General features: G+C 38.7%; 1 protein-coding gene across 1 annotated transcript; it reads right to left on the bottom strand.

The window, feature by feature from the left end:
* Positions 1 to 2035: 2035 nt before the first annotated feature.
* LOC144643701 (uncharacterized) lies at positions 2036 to 21211 on the bottom strand. The gene is made up of 18 exons (XM_078503027.1): positions 20918 to 21211; positions 18393 to 18584; positions 17265 to 17333; positions 16915 to 17019; positions 14933 to 15056; positions 12892 to 13839; positions 12079 to 12305; positions 11298 to 11435; positions 9725 to 9866; positions 7929 to 8153; positions 6993 to 7051; positions 5988 to 6249; positions 5208 to 5453; positions 4697 to 4767; positions 4303 to 4410; positions 3765 to 3859; positions 3576 to 3645; positions 2036 to 2946 (listed from the first exon to the last, which is right to left on the bottom strand). The coding sequence occupies exons 1-18, from the start codon at positions 21068 to 21070 to the stop codon at positions 2701 to 2703; spliced, it is 3480 nt and encodes a 1159-aa protein (XP_078359153.1). The 5' UTR covers positions 21071 to 21211; the 3' UTR covers positions 2036 to 2700.
* Between the last annotated feature and the right edge of the window lie 36 nt (positions 21212 to 21247).

Raw genomic sequence — 21247 nt, 5'->3', positions numbered from 1 at the left:
GCCAAACCCAAAATAATTTGCTTATCTTGGGTATCTATAGGTTTAATGTTTTAAATTATCTTATACAATGCTTTTTCTATTGCCAGTAACCTCACCCTAAGGAATGCCTTGTTTAATACGGGCTCCTGTCCGAAATTAATTTATGCAATTGTTCGGTCGCACCCTGATCTGATTTTGTTCACTAAATATCTTTAAATGTAACTCGTACTTTTCTTGGAGTTTTGTTTAGAAGAGTACCCAGGCTCTCTAGTATAACTGACTTGCGATACAAGCACATTAAAGGTTATTTACCTCTCAACAAGATCCATAAGGAATCAAATCATCAACGTCTTGGATAAATGTGCACGTGTTTACGGCCATCTTTTCAAGTCAAAGTCCTTGTAAGGAATAACACCACACTTCCTTGTTCCATGTTTCGTCTGTCATTGCAGTTTGGACAACCTCTGATGCTAACGACGCCGAGTTGATGATTATTTCCTCTCAAAATAACTACAGAACGACTTTCATGTTTAGCGTCGTTCGTCTGCTTGTTCCTCGTGTGAAGATGGTGACAAATAATCAATATTCATGTAAATAGTATTTGAAATTCAAATGAACCTCCCTTGATTTTTGAATTCCAAACAAACTGGTGATCGATATCTATAAGGATAATTTCGGTTGCAAATACAATGTTTCGAAAACTTTCAAGAAATTCTTTTTGGAAATAGGACAATTTTTGCCTGCTTTTTTTTTCTTTCTTTTTTCCTTTTTTTTAAGCAAAATCAGATATAAAGGACATTAGGACTAAAGGTCGATTGAAATATGGTATGGCCACTTGAAAAGTGTCGTTGATGACGAAGTTATTGCGCAAAGAATAAATATTTGATTGTGTGAAAATAAAAACATCTTGACTTTTAGTGATTGGAAATCTCAATAGCTGTCAGCTGATATCGTTAAATTTTGAACGAATGCTTAAACTGATAGTTGAGAAATGACTGAGATTTTAACCAGTAACTGAAAATTAAGAACTTCCGCCACCCCCACCCCCTCCCTCTCCTTTTTGGCCTCCTACAGCTTAATTTAAAACGTCAGTTTTTCCCGATATTGCTAGTAGATCACAAAAAGCAAAACAATGAATTTTCTCGCGTTTCCTTCTGTAAAATTTCGTAAAATGTTTTTTTTTTTTTTTGGGGGGGGGGGGGGGGAAGTTGTTATTAAATATTTACCTTTACTTCGCGCTCATTTTAAGAAAAATCTGTACGAGAGGTTTATGTGCAGAAGGTAGGGGGATTTTTATTTACAACCCTACTCTTTTCGTGATTAAAACTGGCCAAATTCTCCATTCTGTGAAAACTAAAATATTTCACCGAAGGAAGCTGGAGAAAATAACTGAAAAAGCCAAACTTGTGAGGCAGTTTTAATTCAAGGCTGAGAGCCATTAGTTTAACAGAGATGCCGCAGAACACAATTTTATCATTTCCTTACATTTGTTCGGTTTGAGAGACCTGAGAGTAAAAACAAACGCGAAAATTCTAACAAAACATTGCGGCACACGCAGCCTTAAAGATTACCTTAGGAGTCACACGTCCTAACACAGGAAGGGGCATGTTACAGGTACATGAAGCAGGGGCATGTATCAGGGACATGTAGCAGGGGCATGCATCAGGAACATGTGGCAGGGGCATGTAGCTGGGACAAAATCACAACATTAACACAGAAAGACATGTAGCGGGGACGTGTGGCAGTGACATGCCTTATAGTGGTATAGTAGCACGCTAAACATGTCTCTGCTACATTTTCTTGTGTTTACACGTGATTTTATCCCGCTACATGTCCTCGCTAGACGTCCTTGTTACATGTCTTCTAATGTGTGCAGAACATTTCTCTTTAGTAAATGGTAAACAAGGGCTGCTTCGTGCGTCACAACAGGGAATCACCAACGATTAGAGGTAAAGAGTTTTTCAGTCTTTTCTTCTAGTCCTGGTTGTCAAATTGTTCTTATTGCTTCGAAAGATTAAAAATGTACAAGTAAGATCCCTAGTTTGTAATGCAGACAGTTCACAGTTTCATTTTCTCATATTTTTAATAGAGGCTTAAATAGTCTATGGTTATAAGAATTAATAAGTTCACCAATTTGGCGATAGCCTTGTGACACGTACATCTCTAATGAATTCTAGTTAGGCCATGTATTAATTGTAATGTAACTGTGTCGTGCAATGTTATTCACTGTTATTCAATATAAATAAAATACATCTCTTTTATATGAGAGGGAAGAGGGGTGTGACGTGGGCGTGGGGAGTCTGGATATGCAATACGAAATCTCATTATATTGCTAATTATTTTGAAAGAAAAGTCAACGAACTGAACTTAAGTCCCTTTTGCTTCATATTTACATCACGTTTCTTTTTGCAATACATTAAAAAAATTGCCATTGGTGACATTGTGAACCTATTTTAAATAGGAAATTATTTAAATAAAAACTTGGGAATAGTGTCACATGGACTGATAGTCATAACGTTCAACTATCTAGCGCTGTATAGTTCCAGCTTTGCCTCGCTTGCAATACACAATAGACGCGCACGTGATCTTGTTCAGAATCCCGTCTTTCCTGATTTTTGTGTTGGGTTGCTAAGCAACATGACGTAAGCCACATACCGATGAGCTGGCACTTTCTGATTCGACGATAAGTCAGTGCGCATGGCTGTCTCCTGGACGCTATTTCTAAACCGCCAATATATCTTTGTAAACAACAGTTCCAAGAGGATCTTGTAGAATGTGGTCATGGATGTGAATGAACAGAGGAATGTAAGTTAAAAAGTCTAGAAAATCCAAAGAAGCTGTCCTTCCAAGAATTTTTAACGTCTGTTCTTTTTGTTCAGCTGTTAAACCACCGGCTGTTAGTCCAAGCATAAGTTCTTCCAGCGAGATGGTCTTCTTTGCTTCGTCAACATAGCACAGAAACAGTCGCTGAAGAAAAGAAAAGAAAAGTCAAGTTTGTTCCTGTTAAGACTGAATGCTAATGCTTTTCTAGAGCAACCATTTTATAGTCACGTTTCTACAGCGTACAGGGTTCATTGACCTCACTGTCTTGAGGCGGCGTGGCCTAGTGGTAGCGCGCTGGACTTGTAATCCGGTGGCCCCGGGTTCAAATCCATCTCCCTGCCACTAGATGGATTTGACTTCGGTCGTCCCGAATTCAACTCCTCTACGCTTTGTTAATAGCCAACTGGTCAGCCTCCTGCCAGTTGGCGTTTTTAACAAGTTTATGTTCGATTTGCAATATTTGTTTATCCATTTACAGTGTCCACAATTAGCACAATAGTGCTAAATACATTGACACTTAAATAAAATGATTTTTATTTTTATTTTTTTTTTAATCCAATCATGATTGAGAACGCGCAACTTTTCCCGCGCGACTCCCTTGCTTGGAACCAGTTCCTGCGCGTTTGTTCAAGTTCCTTATAGTAGCAGTAACGATTGTCTCAACTCTCTGATGATTGTGGTTTAGGTTTGGCAACACTAAACAGAGAAGAACTGTGTTTGTGTAAAATTGGGTTAGTTTTCAAATATCGTACAAAATATGTCTATTGGCCTACCTTTGCTCTTTGCAGTTTGAAATCCAACTCCCTGAAATCGAGCTTCGAGATCAGAATTTTTGCAAATTCGCTGTGACAATAATGTATAAATCATTACAAGAAGGTTTAGCTGTGGATTGGTCAAACAAAAACAGAGTAACCTATGAATACAATCTACTAAAAACCAAAGAAGATGAAACAACTACATACTCTAGGACTGCCACGCGCTGAGAAAATGCAGCGATCACAGAAAACAACTTCATATCCACTCCGGAGTCCAAGCTGCAATCACACAGTTCCAGAACCTGGATATCAAGAGAGAACATTATCAGAAAACAGTTCGGGATAGTATTTGTAACGTTATTCAGCTGAAATCACGACTTATTTTGGTTTGTGATTCTCCTTCCGGTAGAAACTGATCGCGGGAAGTGACAGTAGGAGGGAGAGCCGGTTTTCCCTGAGCTCCTTTCTCGTTTGTAATCTGTACGTTCCTAGACTGAACACAAAATTAGAGCCAGGCTTCGAAGCCGCATTAGCGCACGCTCGGAAACAATTCCCAACAAGAGCCTGGGTTCCTAATCCTGCGCAAGTTAGACTTCAAAATAGCAAAAAACAGCTATAAACACAAAGCCCACTGACTAATCCCCAAGCTGTTCATCTTGGTATCTTACATAGATAGCTCTTACTCTTTGCGTATTTTTACGACTACTTGTCAAAACAGTAACGATATGACATGCTGATAACTTACTCGGTAGATGTAGGTTATATGAGAGTCAGACAGCAGGTTTGAATTGACGCTCTCCAGAGCTTCAAGAACATCTTCGGGAAACAACATTCCGTCCTTGTCCTCATCAAACTACGACAAAATGTTAAAGTTGACGTTAGCTCATACGACATAGCCGATTAACACATTCATTGGCCAGTTATTTCTTATTCCTTTTCTATTAATACAACATTCCCGATCAACAATCAGTTCCCGATCAAATATTTAAGGCTGCAAAGCTGTTTACTAAAGGGAAATTGATTTCAAGACATCTTTCCAAGGTTTGTACGCAATTTTGTTCCTAGGAACTTTCTTAATGCAGGTTAAAGAGAGAAGCTAGAATTGGGGAAAACAGAATATCGATGCGAAAAGAACTTACACTCTTGAAAATTCGACGATAGTAGTTGGCCTGTCCCTCGCTTATAATGCAGTACTTCGACAGAAAGTCGTCTTAAAAAAGAGAAACAAAAAGAACAAAATGTTAGTTTATCAACACAGACACACATGTAATTAATCTTAACTGGCCTTAGGGATACATCGACCGTGTTTAGTTCTCTCATTCAACAGGATATTTATTATCGTTGATATATACACCTCAACCAAACTAATCGCAAACCAGGTCAATTAACTGTCGTGATGGAAAGCAGCCATATTTATAAACCAGTTAGAACTCAAAACAAAACAAAAAAACATTTGACTTGTGACAAATGTGGAAAAACATCACCTCAATAAATCACCATTAGTCTAGCTGCCGACTGCACGAAAGTCTCCACCGTCAGCTCAAAGAGTAATTTAGTATTAGAGTGGGATCAGTTGAGATCGTCAATGGGAGAGGCAAATTGAATTAAATGATCTGACTATTCGCCTGATTAAGGGAGCGCTCTACTCACCTAACCCACTAGAATCACCATAATTGTCATATACAGGACTCTGTGTTTGTATTTCTCTCTTCGGCTTGCCCATGGCTGCTTCTAGCTTCTTTCTTCTGTCTTCTGCCAGCTGCTGGCGCATCAACTCGTTACGAATGCTGTCATCAGTCTGTGCACGGCGCCTGACTGGTCTGGACGGCTCCTCTTTTTTGACTGGAAACATGCTAAAGGTCCGTTTAGGTGCAGGTGGTATCCGTTTAACACTCTCTGAGGTGAAAAAATAAAAGACTGTCAATCAATCACTTGTGAACGATGGCGGAAAGACAAGAGCCACAAACCATCTTGGCTTGCAAAGCACTATAATCCAAACAGTTTTTCTATAAGCCTTGACAGGTTATTTTCTACAGTTGGATCAACGGACGAGGCCGGCTGTACGAAAGCAGTATTCGAGGTAAACAGTGTACGCAAACCTTAAGCTTTTTACGCTAGTTTCGATAAGAAACGCTGATAAATGACATAAGTTTCGGCGTGATGATAGCAAATAACAAATATTACCTCTTAACAACACTTCAACCCGTAAACTACAAATTTACACAATATAAAACATTACAAAACATGTTAATCTTAAACTTAAACCTTCATAAACTCTTAGAATACATTTAACACTAATCATCAATTTCCTACCCCAAAATATGCTTTGCAACTACTCGTCACTTTCATTCTTACGTCCCCGCTCCCTCGGGAGTAACAAAAGATCTACCAACCTGTTAGACTACTTATTACATACAGAACAAGGCATACCTGGTCTTTTAGGGATTTCAGGGAGGGAGGGTGTCTTCCTTTCTGTCTCTTCCTCCTCCTCCTCTTCTCCCTCTTGCTCTTCTGGAGACGACGCTCCTTCTTCCTCCTCGACTTCATCCAACCGAATGAGACTGGTTTCAATCGGATCTTTCACCTTTTTCTGTTTAATTTTCTTCGTCTTCTTCTTCTTTTTCTTCTTTTCTTCAGTGTCCTCCTGCTTATCTTGTTTGGGCTTCTTGGATTTCCGTTTGGTCTTAGGCGTCTGTTGAAAAGATAGACTCGTAAGTAATACACTTGCAACTTCGCTACCAAGATAGTACGCTACGTTTGACTGGCTAAAAAGCGATCTGGTAGATAGAACGCTATTTGTGATTGGCTAATGGGTGATGCTGTTGTAGGAAGCCGTCTAAACTGAACGGAAACGGAATGCTTACGTTACCAAATCAATAGGCCATTTCCGAGTTACCTTTTGCCTCTGTTTCAAAACGAGTCTACGTGCGAAACCATTCAAATGAAAATGAGTTTGTTTTGCATGAAAATGGACCTGTAGGTAAAAGTTATTTTCATATGAATGGTTTCGAACGTAGACTCGTTTTGAAACAGAGGGAAAGGGTAACTCGGAAATGGTCTATTCTTTGTCCTGCAAAATCAAGTCATTTCAGTTACGGTCAAGAATTGCAAAAGACAGCGTGACCGCACAGTGATGTAGGAGTTACTGTGACATGACACTTTCAACTAGTTAAAGCCTTGATTTCACTGAGGAATATGTGGCCTCTTTGACAAATCGTCGGGGGAAAAACAGATAAAAAAACAAGTATTAATTTCCGATTGTTATTATCTTATTTGATAACACCAGAAATGCTCCGAAGTACACACGCACATCTCTCTCTTCCGCTACCTCTCACCCGCACCCCTCCCCCATCAAACTATTACACCAAGTAAGTGAAGGAGACCCAAACTATGCTTCCGTTGTTATGGAGTTCTACAGTTTGAAAAGGAACTAACCTTTTCTCCTTGAACTGCAAGATCAGTCATCGATTGTGAGCTTCTGGACACCACAGCCACTAACAAATGAATGAGAAGTGAAGCTGGTTATGTTGTGTCGCGATACGCAAACAGACAAACAACAATCAAACGAGTGCACGCAAGTAGTTTAACGCGGAAAATTAGGTGCAAATCATTCGTTTAACGCTCGAGTAAGCCAAGCGTGGTTTTGTTCTACACTACTACGATTAAGATATTTTTGGAATGTTTACAGGATTGAGACGTTAAAACCGCGTTCGTAACGAAACAACTTATGGTTGGCGCTTTCTTCCAAAACGCTTTCTCTATCTTAACAGAGGTTTTTGACTGGTCATTAGTTAGATATTGGAGAACCTCGGTTGGAGCAAAGGACAGTTTAAAGTGATTTTACAGGAACAATGTTTTATCGAGCTACATAGCGTGGCAAGACGAAACATTCGACCTGGCTGAATTGATGATCTAATGTCTCTTCACGCATGAAAACATCAATATACAATGGACTCCCGCTTTCTCAAACTACGCCGTAGGTTATTTCGAACCTCACACTAGCCAAAACACTTAAGGAACAGCAGCTAGGAAGAGCAGGATCAACGGGTCAAAAGCTCGTTATATGCATGGGCTGCAGGGGTATGCCTAGGAAAACTTCAAAACTCTGGACTCACTCGATTGCAGCATTGGTGTATTTTTCAGTAGTAATAATAATTAAATGATAGCTTGATACCAAACATGTGCACCAATCGAATACAGCAACCTAAATTTCATTAGGACAAGAAAGACGATGTAGTTTGAGAGAAAAAGAAATGTATAATATATGATTAGTCACAACACAAAAATTGAAGGTAACTTGAGTCGCACTGTGTTGCAACTGCCTCTCATAAAAAGCCACTCGTTGCTGCTTGCTTGATTTCCTTTTCTTACCTCTACTTTGAATCTGTGAAGCAGTTTCCACAACAGAACACACAGTCTCTTCCTCCCAGGCGTCCTGTTCGACAATCACTTCCTTATTATCAGCGCCACAAACTTCCACCTCTGGTTCCTCTTCATCTTCTAAGATCACTTCATGAAAGTGTTCCTTTTCTTCTTGCTCCTGCTCTACAGTTGAAGGTGGCGGCGGAGAGTTACTTGTCATGTCGAGCTCGAGATCTATAAAAAAAACACGATGTTAGCGCGAAAAAATAGACGATTACTTCATAACTACTGGACCTACGTATTCATGTAACTGCTTTGTATGCTTTGCTCGTTTGGTTCCAAAGTATTAGTCATTATCCTCTTAACAGAAACAGTGGGCACGCTATCAACTCAGCCAATGAGCAGCACAATAATTTCACCAGCGTGCTTCTACCTGCTATTACTTATATTAATCGTCCATTAATGGAAACAAGGAAATGTGTTCTTTTTATACACTGTCAAAAGTAATTGACTGTTTGGTTTGGTCCTATGCTAGCTATTAAAGCTTGAGAATTCAGTTGTTAACAAAACTTAAGTTACTGCGCCTTCAATACCTCGTGAATTCTGGAGTAAAAAACGCCATGCCGTGAATTATCTTAGCGGAAGTCTCAGGGAAAAAGAGTTTGCTTCAACGAGTTCAAAAGGTCACATCCGTGGGTTTCAATTCGTGAATTTCTATCTTTTTTGTTTGTTTCTTCTTTGAGGGTCTGTTCAGGTTGGTTACCAGCATAATTTACGATAAACGGAAACATAAAACGTAATTGTTATTGCTATTATTGAAAAGACGGAGAATATCAGAACAAATGCAAACGTTATTTTAATTCAACCAACATGCAGGAAACAAAAGTAAATCAATCCTGACTCCCACTACTCTTTGTTTTTGTCGCGCTTAAAAGTAAGTAAAGGGCACTTTAATAAAGTTATGTTAAACTCACACTACTTGAGTTGAACGAATTGTTCCCGCCTCGATTAGTTTTGTAACTAGTGGCTGGGGAAAGCACTTTTGTAAATTTATAATAAAGAAATGAAATAAATGAAATAAAATATAGCTGAGTTGAGTTTGAGTTAAACTTCATGGTACAGTAACTCTCGCCTTGCGGACACCCCATTATTACGGACAGGAGTTGAAGTCCCGGCGAATAAAGAATTACTGAAAACTGATATCTCACGCTACAACGGACTTTCTCTATTACGGACATCGAATGGTGGTCCCGAGGGTGTCCGTTAGAAAGGGAGTTGACTGTAAATACACTGTAAATCATCGAAGCAGCAGTATAAGAAAATAAACTTAAATTAGTTTATTTATTTAAAACGCGACAGACGTGCCATGGGCTTTGCGTCCTAGTGCCTCGCTTCTTTCGCTATACTACTGCTGGTATAGGCGCTCTCCGTCTTGCACAACACAGTGTGTTGAGTGTTATTTTCCACTGGCAGTGTGAAACGAAATAAGTGGAAAATGTTTTTCTCTCACACCGCTGGGACCTGGGAAAGGGTCATGTGACTTTTGGCGGGCAGTTGTTCTTGTTGCGTCCGCCATTGCTGACCTTTTCCCACCCACCCGCCCTAAGATTTTTAGTTTGTGCAGTATTTTTTGTTAGCTTTGCCATTTAGCTTTGCAATTTTTCCCTGTGATACAGGATGTACATGTATAGTTTTGTTGAGTTTGTAATAAAGGTCAGGTGGCGGTCGGCCTGTGGCATGGCTACCAGTGGTGTGTGAGAAGTGTAGTTAGCCCTACATGTAATGAACGTAACAGATGAGTTTACCTGTAACTTCTCCATACACCTCTACTCTCATAGCAATGCTGTTCTTCCACGACTGTGGTATGAATCGCACAAATCTTGCTTCCGTTGGGTTTGAAATACTATTTATAACAATTGAATTGTTGTCCCTATTTCCCTTAAAAACCTGTGGTGAAAAACAAAAACATTTATCTTCCTTGTAAACCAAGAGGGTACGACTGTCTTACAAACTCCCAAGTATACGACAAACTTTGGCAGATACGTTATTCCTGAAGCCAGTCATATCATTGACTACCACCGCAAAAAAACGCTTTCATATACTAAAAAAAAAAAACATACTAAGAGAGTACGGCTGTCTTTCAAACTCTCGCGTTTATCATAAACTTCTGCAGATCCGTTCCTCCAGAAGACTGTCATATCATTGATTACTACCGCAACTGAGCTGGTGTACGAACACAAGGATTTCACAAACGGTGAACTTAGACACGACGTTGACATTTTAAGGATCAAATAGAGAGGAAATATCAAAGAGATATATAAAAGGCTTAGTTTCCTTCATGACCAGTAAATTAGCATAAAGGTCATGAACATGAAGCGATATTCTCTGTCCGCCTTGTGCCTCATGATGTCTGCGAAGGAGATAAGTTAGGACTTTTCATTTTACATAAATCGCCTGCATATTACGTTATTGTCGTTTATATTTCAGGTAAAAAAAAATTGTTTATTATTCTTATTGTATAATTCAATTTAGTTTTAATATTTTAGCTACCTTAGCCTTTAAAGCTGATCCACAAAAAGATATTACAGAAAAGCTCAATATACTTTTATTGTTAAAGTTACGTTAGACGCTACTGAAATATCGCTGTTTACGTACTTGCCACTGTTTAGTACTTTTCTGTTATCACGTCGTTTAAATTTATATTTAAACTGAAGCTGCAAAGTAAGAATAAAACAGTATTCTTTTGACATTTTTGACACGTTTTTTAGTTCATCCATCTTTCGTCATTTTTACGATTAACCTTAATATTTAATACAGCTAATACTGTACGTGGACAAAGTGCTAATTTGGTCACTTGAGTGTCAAGTAATTGTAATCAATCATAATCAGTTAAAATTGCAATTCATTAAGCTTTAGATAGTTCTAATGTTACATAAATTGTTATCTTCCCATCGAAACTAGAAACTAGAAATTGATAACAGTAGAAAGAATTATGTAATGCGATTTACTAAGGTTTGTAAAAGATATAGCACGCTGGAGGGATAATTTACATACACTTACTGAAGGGATGCAATAACTTAAAATATATTATTAGCTAAAAAAATCCAAGGGGGAGGTTCGCAAGTTTTCAAAACTTTAATTAGAAAAAATGCAGTCCGCTGTGTTTTATATAGCTTTTATATTATTGTGTTTAATATAGCTTTCATATTACTTTCCTAGTGAGACTTTGAAGTCGTAGTCCTATTCGATTACGAAGGACAAGCTATTATTATTAAGTAGCTTGCAAAGTTACACCCGTGTATTATCGCTTAAATATAACCACACTACCTACAGACATTTGGCAGCTTTGGATATCCATACCAATCCGATGAGAGTTACCTTAACAACGCCATTTTCCGTGTACTGTTGCCACTGTGAGCCATCTGTACTAAAGGACAGCGTGTACGACTCCACCCAGCATTTGTCTTTCTTGTGTACCTTAACACCGCTAGCTGTGGGATAACCTTGTGTGGCGACCTAAGGAACAACAAAAAATGCCAAGTGTTTTTTAGAGTTTACTCCTATTAAGGCAAACGATGAATTCGAGAACGATGCGTATTCTAGCCTGCCGAGCAGCTATACGTAATCAATGAGAAGAACTTATTTTGGTATTTTAAATGAACTATTACTTCTGCTGCTGTTTCTCTCCAGGGAGGGGAGGGGGGTGGAGGAAGTGGGATCATCTCCTGCTTCCCGTACCTTATACTCCCGGTACCCGCCCCAATCTTGCTCCATTTTTTCCCGGTTTCCGCCACCTTAGGAATCCCGCTTCCCGCCCACTCTTCTCTCGCCTCCTGTCGTACCCCTCCCGCCCCCTATTCTCCCAGGCCCCAGCCGCTCTATTCCCCCCCCCCCCCCCCTCCGACTTCCATGCACCGGATCTTACAACTCTGACAAACAAAGAAACAACTTTTACCAACAGGCTTGCAGTTCTCTAATGAATAATAAACTGTCTGCTTAATAAAATGCTTCAAATGCTGATAGTCGTTCTGGACCCGAAAACGCGTGCGTCAGTCCAATTTAGACGGTCCAAGTGATTTGTTATGGCTAAATTTTTGCAAAAAGAAATCTTCGCAAATTCATCCCAGTTAAGGTAGAACTACACGCAAAACATACAAACCTGCGAAATTTTCGTTATAGCACCAAGGTCCACCTCTAAGTACTGTTTCTTGTCATTAACTTTAGGTTTCCAGGCTCCACCAATTTTTCCCTGTTTTGTGTTATTTAGCCGCGCCAGACTGGGGACGTGGTAACGATCCAGCACAGACGAAGCTCGCATTGCATCATTGGGTATCACACCATTCCCAACGCCCAATGCCACTGGGATGAACGCGGCCATCAAAGAAGCTATATTTAACAAAAGAAGAAAAGAGAATTGTTTGAAACAAACCAGTCTAATAAAAACTATACAATATACAAGAAAGGTGCTTAACAATTGATTCCGTAATCAGTGAGTTCTGATGGACTCCTAAAGAATGCATCTTTTGATTGGCTCTATTAAACATTTAGACTACATGTACGAGCCCGAGTTTTCTATGAGGGAATAGTCAACGAGGCGCAGCCGAGTTGACTATCTTTCATAGAAAACGAGGGCGAGTAGTCTATTTGTTTTAGTAGAAACTGTAAAGAATTGTAGTCCAAAACCTACAATTTTATGTACTTTCAAGCGAAAATCAAGAAAAATTGACCCTGTAACTGAAAGAGCAACGCGCGCGCGATTGTGTTCTATCGGCGAATAGAAAACAATGAGAGAACCAATCAGATTCGCGGATTTCCAATAAAACACGGCTGAGTTTCTACTAAAGGGCCTCTATGGAATACGAGACTTCGATCCACACGTGTAACGCTCCTCAATAGATCACGCAACGCTGTCCTACGCTTTGTACAGCGTACTCCATTAAGCTACAAAGTACCTAATCCAGACGAGAATTACCTGTTTCGTCTGCATCACCTATCGAGCCATGATCAGAACCATTTTCACCAGCCATAACAGGCACACTGGGAGGTGCAAGAAAGCTCATTTGTATTTCATTCTTTTCTTCTTCATTCTCACTATTCTTTTCTTCCACTTTTCCGTTAGTTTCGTTCTCTTCAACTCTTGTATTACTTTCTTTATCTTCAACTTTTAGTTCACTTTCCTTTTTTTCAACTTTTCGTTCACTTTCTTTTTCTTCAGTTCTTCTTTCGCTTTTCTTTTCTTCAAGTTCTCCTTCGCCATTTTCACCGGCAGCATTGCACTGCTCGTCTGAGCTATTCTCCGATGTTTTTTGTTCTATTTGTTGAATGTTTTGATCATCAATTTTCATATTTACTTCTTCCGACACTGGAACGCTTTCAGGTTCAATTGCTACTTCTGACTGCGAGATATCACCTCCCGAGACTTTTTCACTCTCCAACACAACGTTTTCCGAATTAACACCAAGATCAATTTCATGCGAGTTAGAATCATTAACATCAGTTCCAGCTTCCACTTGATCCCCATTCTCAGGTAAAAGCGACTCGTTCTGTTGTTCATCAGCTTGTTCTATATCCTCAAAATAATCTTCTGGAATATTTCTCACTAATTCAGGTAACTCAAGTCTATCGCCTTTACTTCCCTGCGATTCAGCGTCACTGTCTTCGCGTCCTCTGTCGCTATCAGACCCACAAGGAATGTTCACTAAATTTGGCAACACACTCGGCGTTTCCCTCTTTGCGCTCTGTGCTCGAGACTCATCAAACGCATCAAAGTACTGAGTGACTATTATTTTAGGAAGTCTAAACCGTTTTTTCTCTAACAGTTCTTGCCTCTTTGTCTCTTGTTCAAGACGTATCATTTTTTCGCGTTCCATCCGTTCTTCCCTTTTCTTTCTAATCACGTCTTCTGGATCAGCGTACCCATCTGTATTAAAGGAAAAAAGATCAAAATGTGACGCTTTATATTTATAAGATAGGAAAAAACACCTTGGTATAGTTATGCAAAAGTTTGGAGGTCCACTTATGGGCGTGGTCAAACCATTACACAGGTTTGTATGGACCCAGGTATATTGTGAGAGCTAGTGATTATACAAACAAGACACCATCTTTTTATGGAAACAAACAGATAGCTATCTGTAACTGGCTTAACCTGCGATCAGGCTTTCTTTTTTTCGCGGCGGAGGGAAGGAGAAAAAAAGGAAAGCGCCTACATGTATCGGATGGTTTTTAAAATTTGTTTTCAGCAAAGGCTGATTTGGTGTGAGGCTCACTGGCACGATCGTCTGGCGTCTTTGGTGGTGTGATGTAATAATCTTCGACACCATTGGTGATAGATCACGCTCTTGCCGAATCCCGTCGGAAGCACCGCCAAAACATCTTTTTTTCACAAACTATTCGTCGAATGCACTCCCTTTGTTCGTCTTTAAATGTGTTGTCAACAAAACTCTTGAAAGATTTTTTAAAAGCTAGAAGAACTCGCTCTCTACTTCATTCCGCTCGACACCCGTCATGATAACAATCATCTACGTGCGATATTTTTGGACCGGAAGCTTGAACTCAGTAAGCCAATCAGGATAGAGTTCTAATGTTGCCTTTTTGTTTTCCAACCAATCAGAAAAAAGTCCAGATTCTGGACTTTTTACAGACGACTCGACAAGTAATTGTATCAGGCGTTCATTTTTCCGTTGACCCTCCGCCGCGAGAAAAATAACGTCTGATCGCAGGTTATAACTGGCTAGCCGAGAATCAAAAGAACAGTGAAGCAATGCAAAACCAAAAAGACTATGTGTAAGTATGCACGTTGTCTAGCAGAACATTCTCCCATTTTCCTTCGTTCACAGTGTTCTTAAATCCAGTGGAGATTAATAATAAAATAACAATTTAACAATATCTAGAGCGCTTTTTACATTCGCTGAAAAGCGCTTCACAGGAATAGTAATGAAAAACATTCCACCCAACCTACAGGTTGAGTGTAGATTTAAACCCACAAAACACTTAATTGGAACGACAAGCATTACCTCTACTTTTCCTAAAGTTGTTCAACCTATTCTCGTGTTCTGCTCCAGCAGGACTGGTTTTGTTTGTCCACTGTTCCCAAATGTCACGGATCTGTTGAACTCTCTCAATGATTCGCATGTGACGCTGAAATACAGTAACATGGGTTAAAAATTATTTGACGTTGATCACTGTTTACTTATTCCTCCATGAAAAAGCTGATTACTTTAAATCGAAATTCATTTCAACGACAGCAAAAAGAATGTTCGTTTACAAACTGTGGTATATGCATGACTGTACTTGACCCACTCTATAGGAAGATTATTGGGGATCTTTTTAGGATCTTCTTTACAATCCTTTTAGAACTATGAACACCATATTCCTCTCATAGATCTAACCTTATTTTTTAAGGATCTTGTACACTCAGCATACACACAGAATAATTTTATTTTATTTGTCATAAGATCCTGATAATATCCTCATCAAATCCTGGACTTGAGGATCTTTCAAGATCCTCATAAAGATATTTGCAAATTACATAAAGAGCCTTATCACGGTTTTCAACGCCATCTTGACGGGTATTCAACACGGTTAGAAATTACAGTGTTTGTATGGGAATCCAATGGCAAATATCTTTTACAAAACTTGAATTCTGGACAACTTATGAATTGTAAAGTTAAGATACTAGGCAAAAGTTTTTATTCGCCATGTTTGAAGGATGTAGCTGGGCTAGAAAGTGTTCAGTTCCATTTTTAATTTCCCATACATTTGTCTATATTTTCCCCCGCAAATTGACGCAGTTCACAGCTTTTGACCCCCCAGCCCCCTCTTTCCCTTGTAATTGCCTTGGGGTGGGTATGGCTATTTCCTGGAACCATACAATGCACCCTGTACGCAAGATAACTTTACTGCCACCTTTTAAGGACGGTGCCTCCTATTGCTACTGCGCACTTGTTCTGCGCATCACGCAATGCATCGATCACACTGGGCGTGCGCGCTTTTAATTAATTTGCTCGCTCAAAATGACGAATTCAACTACGCGAACAAGCGCGCGACTAAAAATCAAGAAAGTTTTCTCTGCGACGAAATCCAGTTTATGGACATATCCTAAGCCAGGAAAAGCGGAAAAGCAACATATCAGTAACCATTGACCGCTAACCACTAATAATGGCTCACATTAACAGTTAAAAACAAATCTCTAAGCGCTAAAACGTTACCCTCAAAGTGCTAACCGTCACAAATGGCGTAGTGCACGCGCGAGATGCAAATATTCAACTTGCTAGGGAGGGGATCCGAAAAATGTAACAGACCTTAAAAGCGATTTCATAGAACCTGCAAACAACTGGTATAACTTTTAAAAACGCGTGGTGACCCTTACTTTTTATTTTATAAAATGTAAGTGGTAAGTCTATAGAGCACATGTTTAATTTTTCATTAAGTGAAAAAAAAATTAGGCCGATTTCTGTCCATGCAAGTGAGAGCTGCTAGAGTCAAAAATTGCTCAAACGCAATTATTTTGTTAATAAAAACGTGGATCACGCAGTTCCTAAGACCTTATTTGTTAGTTATTGTAAAGATTGTTATATTTAATGTTGATTTTGTTCATGAAAAACAAATTTCAAATGGAATTTGCAAGGAAATTGTATTTAGTTTTACTTTATTTTAAAATGCCACGTCAGCACTTTTTTCCAGATTTCAAACCTAATTATCTCGAAAATTTGCATGGCTACCCCCAATTTTCTTTTTGAATTTCAGTAGCCCTTGGTAACATCTACATTTCTTGCATAGTCTTCGGCCAGGCAAAAATACTTTGTTATTAGTAGGCACCGTCCTTTATTAAAGGAGCTATGTCGCGGTATTACAATAGACAAACTTAAAAAAAATTGCCAATTTTTTCAAGATGCATTGTTCGTGACGTAGCTCCCTTAAACCTACATGTAGGATGCTGGCTCAGGAGTGCTGAGTGAGTTCTATTATAATTTAAGTTAATTGACATAACACAGACCTCTTGTTTCTTCCATTCCCCCTCAGTTTTGAACTTGTGTCGTTGACGCCGAAGAGCTGATAATGTTCGTTCATGGGAGCATCTGGGGACATGCGGACAGGGATCCTGTGTGACACAATTAACAAGAACAAACTGATCATTTTTCAAATTTAAAATTTAAGCATACATGTAAATTATTTTTGTAAACAATTCTACTACAAATACTAAGTGTGACATTGATTTTAGTGCTATATAAAGGCATGTTTGACCCAAAAGCACATCTTAACAAGTATTTACTGTACATCACCTAACTGCTTAAATACAGAAAATTGTATAAATGTTAGGGACCAAAATCAAGAGCACTTTGTTACCATGAACATATCACTAGTGCGCCGCAGCAGCTCAACATTTCTTGTGAATGTCTCATAGTTGTTGCACTTCTGCAATTAAAAATGGCATGTTAGTCTCAGATTCATTGGTAAAGTATTTGAAAGAAAGGGGATGGGCCTATTAGAAGTCAACCCTCCAAGTTTATTTCTTTCCTTAGTGGCCATTTGGCCACTGACTGCTCAAGTTTGGTCGCCACTGAAAAATTTTAGTTGCTAAATTAAGCTCACGATTCAATCCTTCTTCTCAATTTTGGTCGCCAGTCTGGCGACTTCGGTTCCAATTTAGTCGCCAGCTCCAAAATTTTGGTTGCCATGGCGACTAAAATGGTCTTAACTTGGAGGGTTGGAAGTAGTGACTTTTTCAAATGCCAATTCAAATGTTCCCCCTTTTCCTTTCGGCGAGCGAAGCGAGCCACTGAGCGAGCGAAGCGAGCCCGCGGGATCGCTGGAAATTCCAAAGGGTAGTAAAGAGAGATCAGGATCAGCAATTTTAGACAATTTCACAGATCACTTACAGTGTATTTTACATACATTTGTAGTCATGAGCTTTTACTGAACAGTTAATTTGCGTGGAATTTACCTTTCAAAAACCTAGTAGCAAGACATGTTCTCTCAGGTGGGCTCACAATGTGGAAACACTGTGGTCCTAAATTACAGAATCAAGCCAAAAGAACACTACCTCCATACAAGATCAGTCTTTGACTTTATAATCGATGTTGCTTGCCCAAGGGGCCCGTACTTGGGATTTCAAGTGACGGGGATGATCTAAGGATTTTTTTGGGTTTGAAATTTTCAATTCCAGAATTTTGGGGGGTAGGTAAATTTATGTTCATTTTTACAGTGGAATCACAAATCACAGTCCTCAAAATAACCAGATCACACCTGCATAAACAAGACCAGCAAATCGTGGTCACACGCTAGATAATTTTTGCTCAAATCACGCATCATGATCATCACCACCCTGTTTCCAGTTTAGCTTCATTATTAAGTTTCCTTTAAAAAACTTTCATTTCGCTTGCTTGCATTGGGCTGGATAAACATGTATTTACTGAAACTGTACATTCAGGTGTGTGATTCGTACATGTATTTGGTACTCTAGTGCCTCTATACCTGTTTATTTGTTAGCCAGACTCCCAGGGGCTCCACCCAGGTGGGAAGGGATGAGTGATTCTGAGTCCTTGGTGGTCTTTTTAGAATTCTACTTGGTGACGGTGAGGGTACAGGAGTGCGGAATGGTGCAATGTCCCCAAAGTATATGCTACTTGTTCCTTCAAACAGTGCATTGCTGTCCCGTGAATATTCCTGAAAAATAAGAAGAACACAATTTTATTCTAGCTTAACTCAGTTTGTATCGATCTGAGCACATGGAAGGGGGGTCTCTTTCTCAGTGCCCCTCGTCCTCCTCCCCCTCCTTCCCCTGCACAACATGCCACCCTCAGCATGCCCACATTATCCTTCACTGGTGGTGCAGTGTCTTGGAAGATCTGCATTTTTTAAGAGCATAAAATTGTAATTGAAGTCCTGTTTGAGACATGATGTACCACATGTGTGTATGTGGTATGTGATGTGCAAATTAAAGAAAAATTGCACTATACTGAGAGCTTTACAATAAGCTATATAGTTTAGGGGTATACATGCTACAGTGTACATACAGAGATAAACACCTTTTTAATAAAATCTTTTTCTTTTTAACATTTTAAATCGACCATTTAATTTTTTTAAAAGCTATTATCTTCTTTTATCTGCAAGATTATATTTTTAATTATTTCTGGAAAAAGACCATTTGCCTTTGGGCGGTGTGGTGAATGGTCCTTCAAAAAATATGTGTCTCGCAACATTTTAGCCAAATTTCAGTGGTCTCGAGGTCCCAATTTTTCTTTTACACCTTCTCGGAGTCTCAATTTCTTTTTCAAGGCTAAAAAGATCTCGGCTCGCAGAAAAGATATCAGTCTCGCCGTCTCGCAAAGTCTTGCATTTAACATTCGACACACCTTTAGAGCTCAGTGACATACTGTAATAATTGATTATTGTTTATGAAGATGGTTGATGCATAAATATCCAATGTTGCAGACAAATGAGAAATTTATTTCTGACAATTCACAAAATAAACTATTTAAACAAGTGCTTGTCTCTTTAATGGACTCATATTCATATTCATGTCTGCATGATGTCACACTGCAATATGAATACTGGTATAACTCTTAAGGCTCAGAAAAGGAGACAGCATATAATTTTGAACTTGGTCAAATGGCAAAATAACAGCAGAACTTTCCAGCTTTTAATGAACAATAGCTCAACTGGTGATATACATGTACAATACAATTTGACGTATATGTCATTTGAATGGGACAAAAAGGAAAAGAATCAGTAGGAGATCAAAATGTTTACAGGTTGTCATGAAAATGATCCCTAAATAGTCGTGAATGCAGTAATAATATTTTGCATTTATTTAAAATGTTTTTTTAAAAACAAGCTGCTTTTCGAAATTATCGCACTAGCATTAATGTTTCAAGCATTATAAGCAATTAATTTTTATTATTTGCACATGTTAGGAATGCACAAACACAAAAAAATTATTTGTGGAATGCTGTTGTGTCACGAAGAAAACCAATCAGATGTGAGATGAACAAACCACAAATCTGAATGATAATTATCCTCGTGGTTTGATCTTTTGTTTATTTGATTCTTCACGGCATAATATAACAATTATTACATGTTTAAGTCAAATCAAAGCATTCACCCTTTTTGGAATTGCACAATTAAGATGAGTCAATCATGGTTAAACCTAAAGCAACAGTTAATTACGTAAAGGAATTCCAAGATGATATAATAAACACTCTTTTTCTAACCAATTCAGGGCGCAGCAAAACTACATGCAGACACTCCATTGTGATCGGTAGACACCACGTTGTGATTTTTTAATTGTCCATTTTTTATGATAGAAAAATCCTGAGATGCAAAAAACTTTCCAGGTCATTTTAACTCAGACAATGCTAAATTAACTTTTCACAGAAAAATGTCAAGCGTTTAAAAATGAAAACCTATCCAAAAATATACCTTTTAATATCAAAAAAATAATAATTAAAATCAAATTACAATACCTGCTGAGTGTCTAATTACCATGAATTTTTCTTCAGTAGCGATGGATTATTTGAAAATATTCCTTGTTACTCAAAAAACAAATTAGGTAACAACAAATGTGAACCACTGAGTAATACGTACTGGAAGAAATATATTAAGCTTATTATTTTATAGCTTTATGCATGTGTACAAAACTGACAACTCGAACTGATAATAAGCTGAGAAATAATCTGAATTCTGAATTAACTATTAATTAAAGGAACTACACAAACTGTGTTTCCTAACTTCACCTTTTATACTCTAGCATGTAAGAGACCGACGTATCATCGTAACACAATATATTTGTTTACCCTTGGTAAATGTAAGACTTGAGCTTAATTTGGACAAGTTGACGTCTCGTGTCAAGAAATTTTGTGCAATCGCGTCTACGAAGTACGAGAACATTTAGCGACCCTCTCTCAACGATAGAGCACGCTAAAATGCAATTATTCTTGGTCAATCTAAAAAGGATTAACAGGTATTGCTCATGTTTGTCAAACACTTTATTCACTCACCGTTCTGTTGACATTGTTTCCACTTCTTGACTGTCCATCGGAATGCTGCACTGTCTTAGGCGAAGTTTCATGTAGGCTTAATCTGTAGCTCTTCTTTTCAGTTGTCGCAGGCCTTTCAGACTCTCTGAGCTGTAAATAAGGCAGAGCCTGCATTTTCACTGAGCCATAAATCGGCAATTAGCCACAAACAAGGCATCACATTTGCATTTCCCGTTGCTTTGATTGTAGAGACACTGCTGGGTTGCTAGTGTCAATTTCAGGCCTGGTCACCTAGCGGAATGCCGAATGTTTTGAATTTATGTATTCAAACTTTCTTGATCTATTTACAAT

Source organism: Oculina patagonica, chromosome 2 (genome assembly GCF_052425735.1).
Source record: "Oculina patagonica isolate OP01 chromosome 2, crgOcupat, whole genome shotgun sequence".
Taxonomy (NCBI): Eukaryota; Metazoa; Cnidaria; class Anthozoa; order Scleractinia; family Oculinidae; genus Oculina; species Oculina patagonica.
Note: the sequence above shows the minus strand (reverse complement) of the source record. Positions and strands in the feature narration are given on the sequence as shown.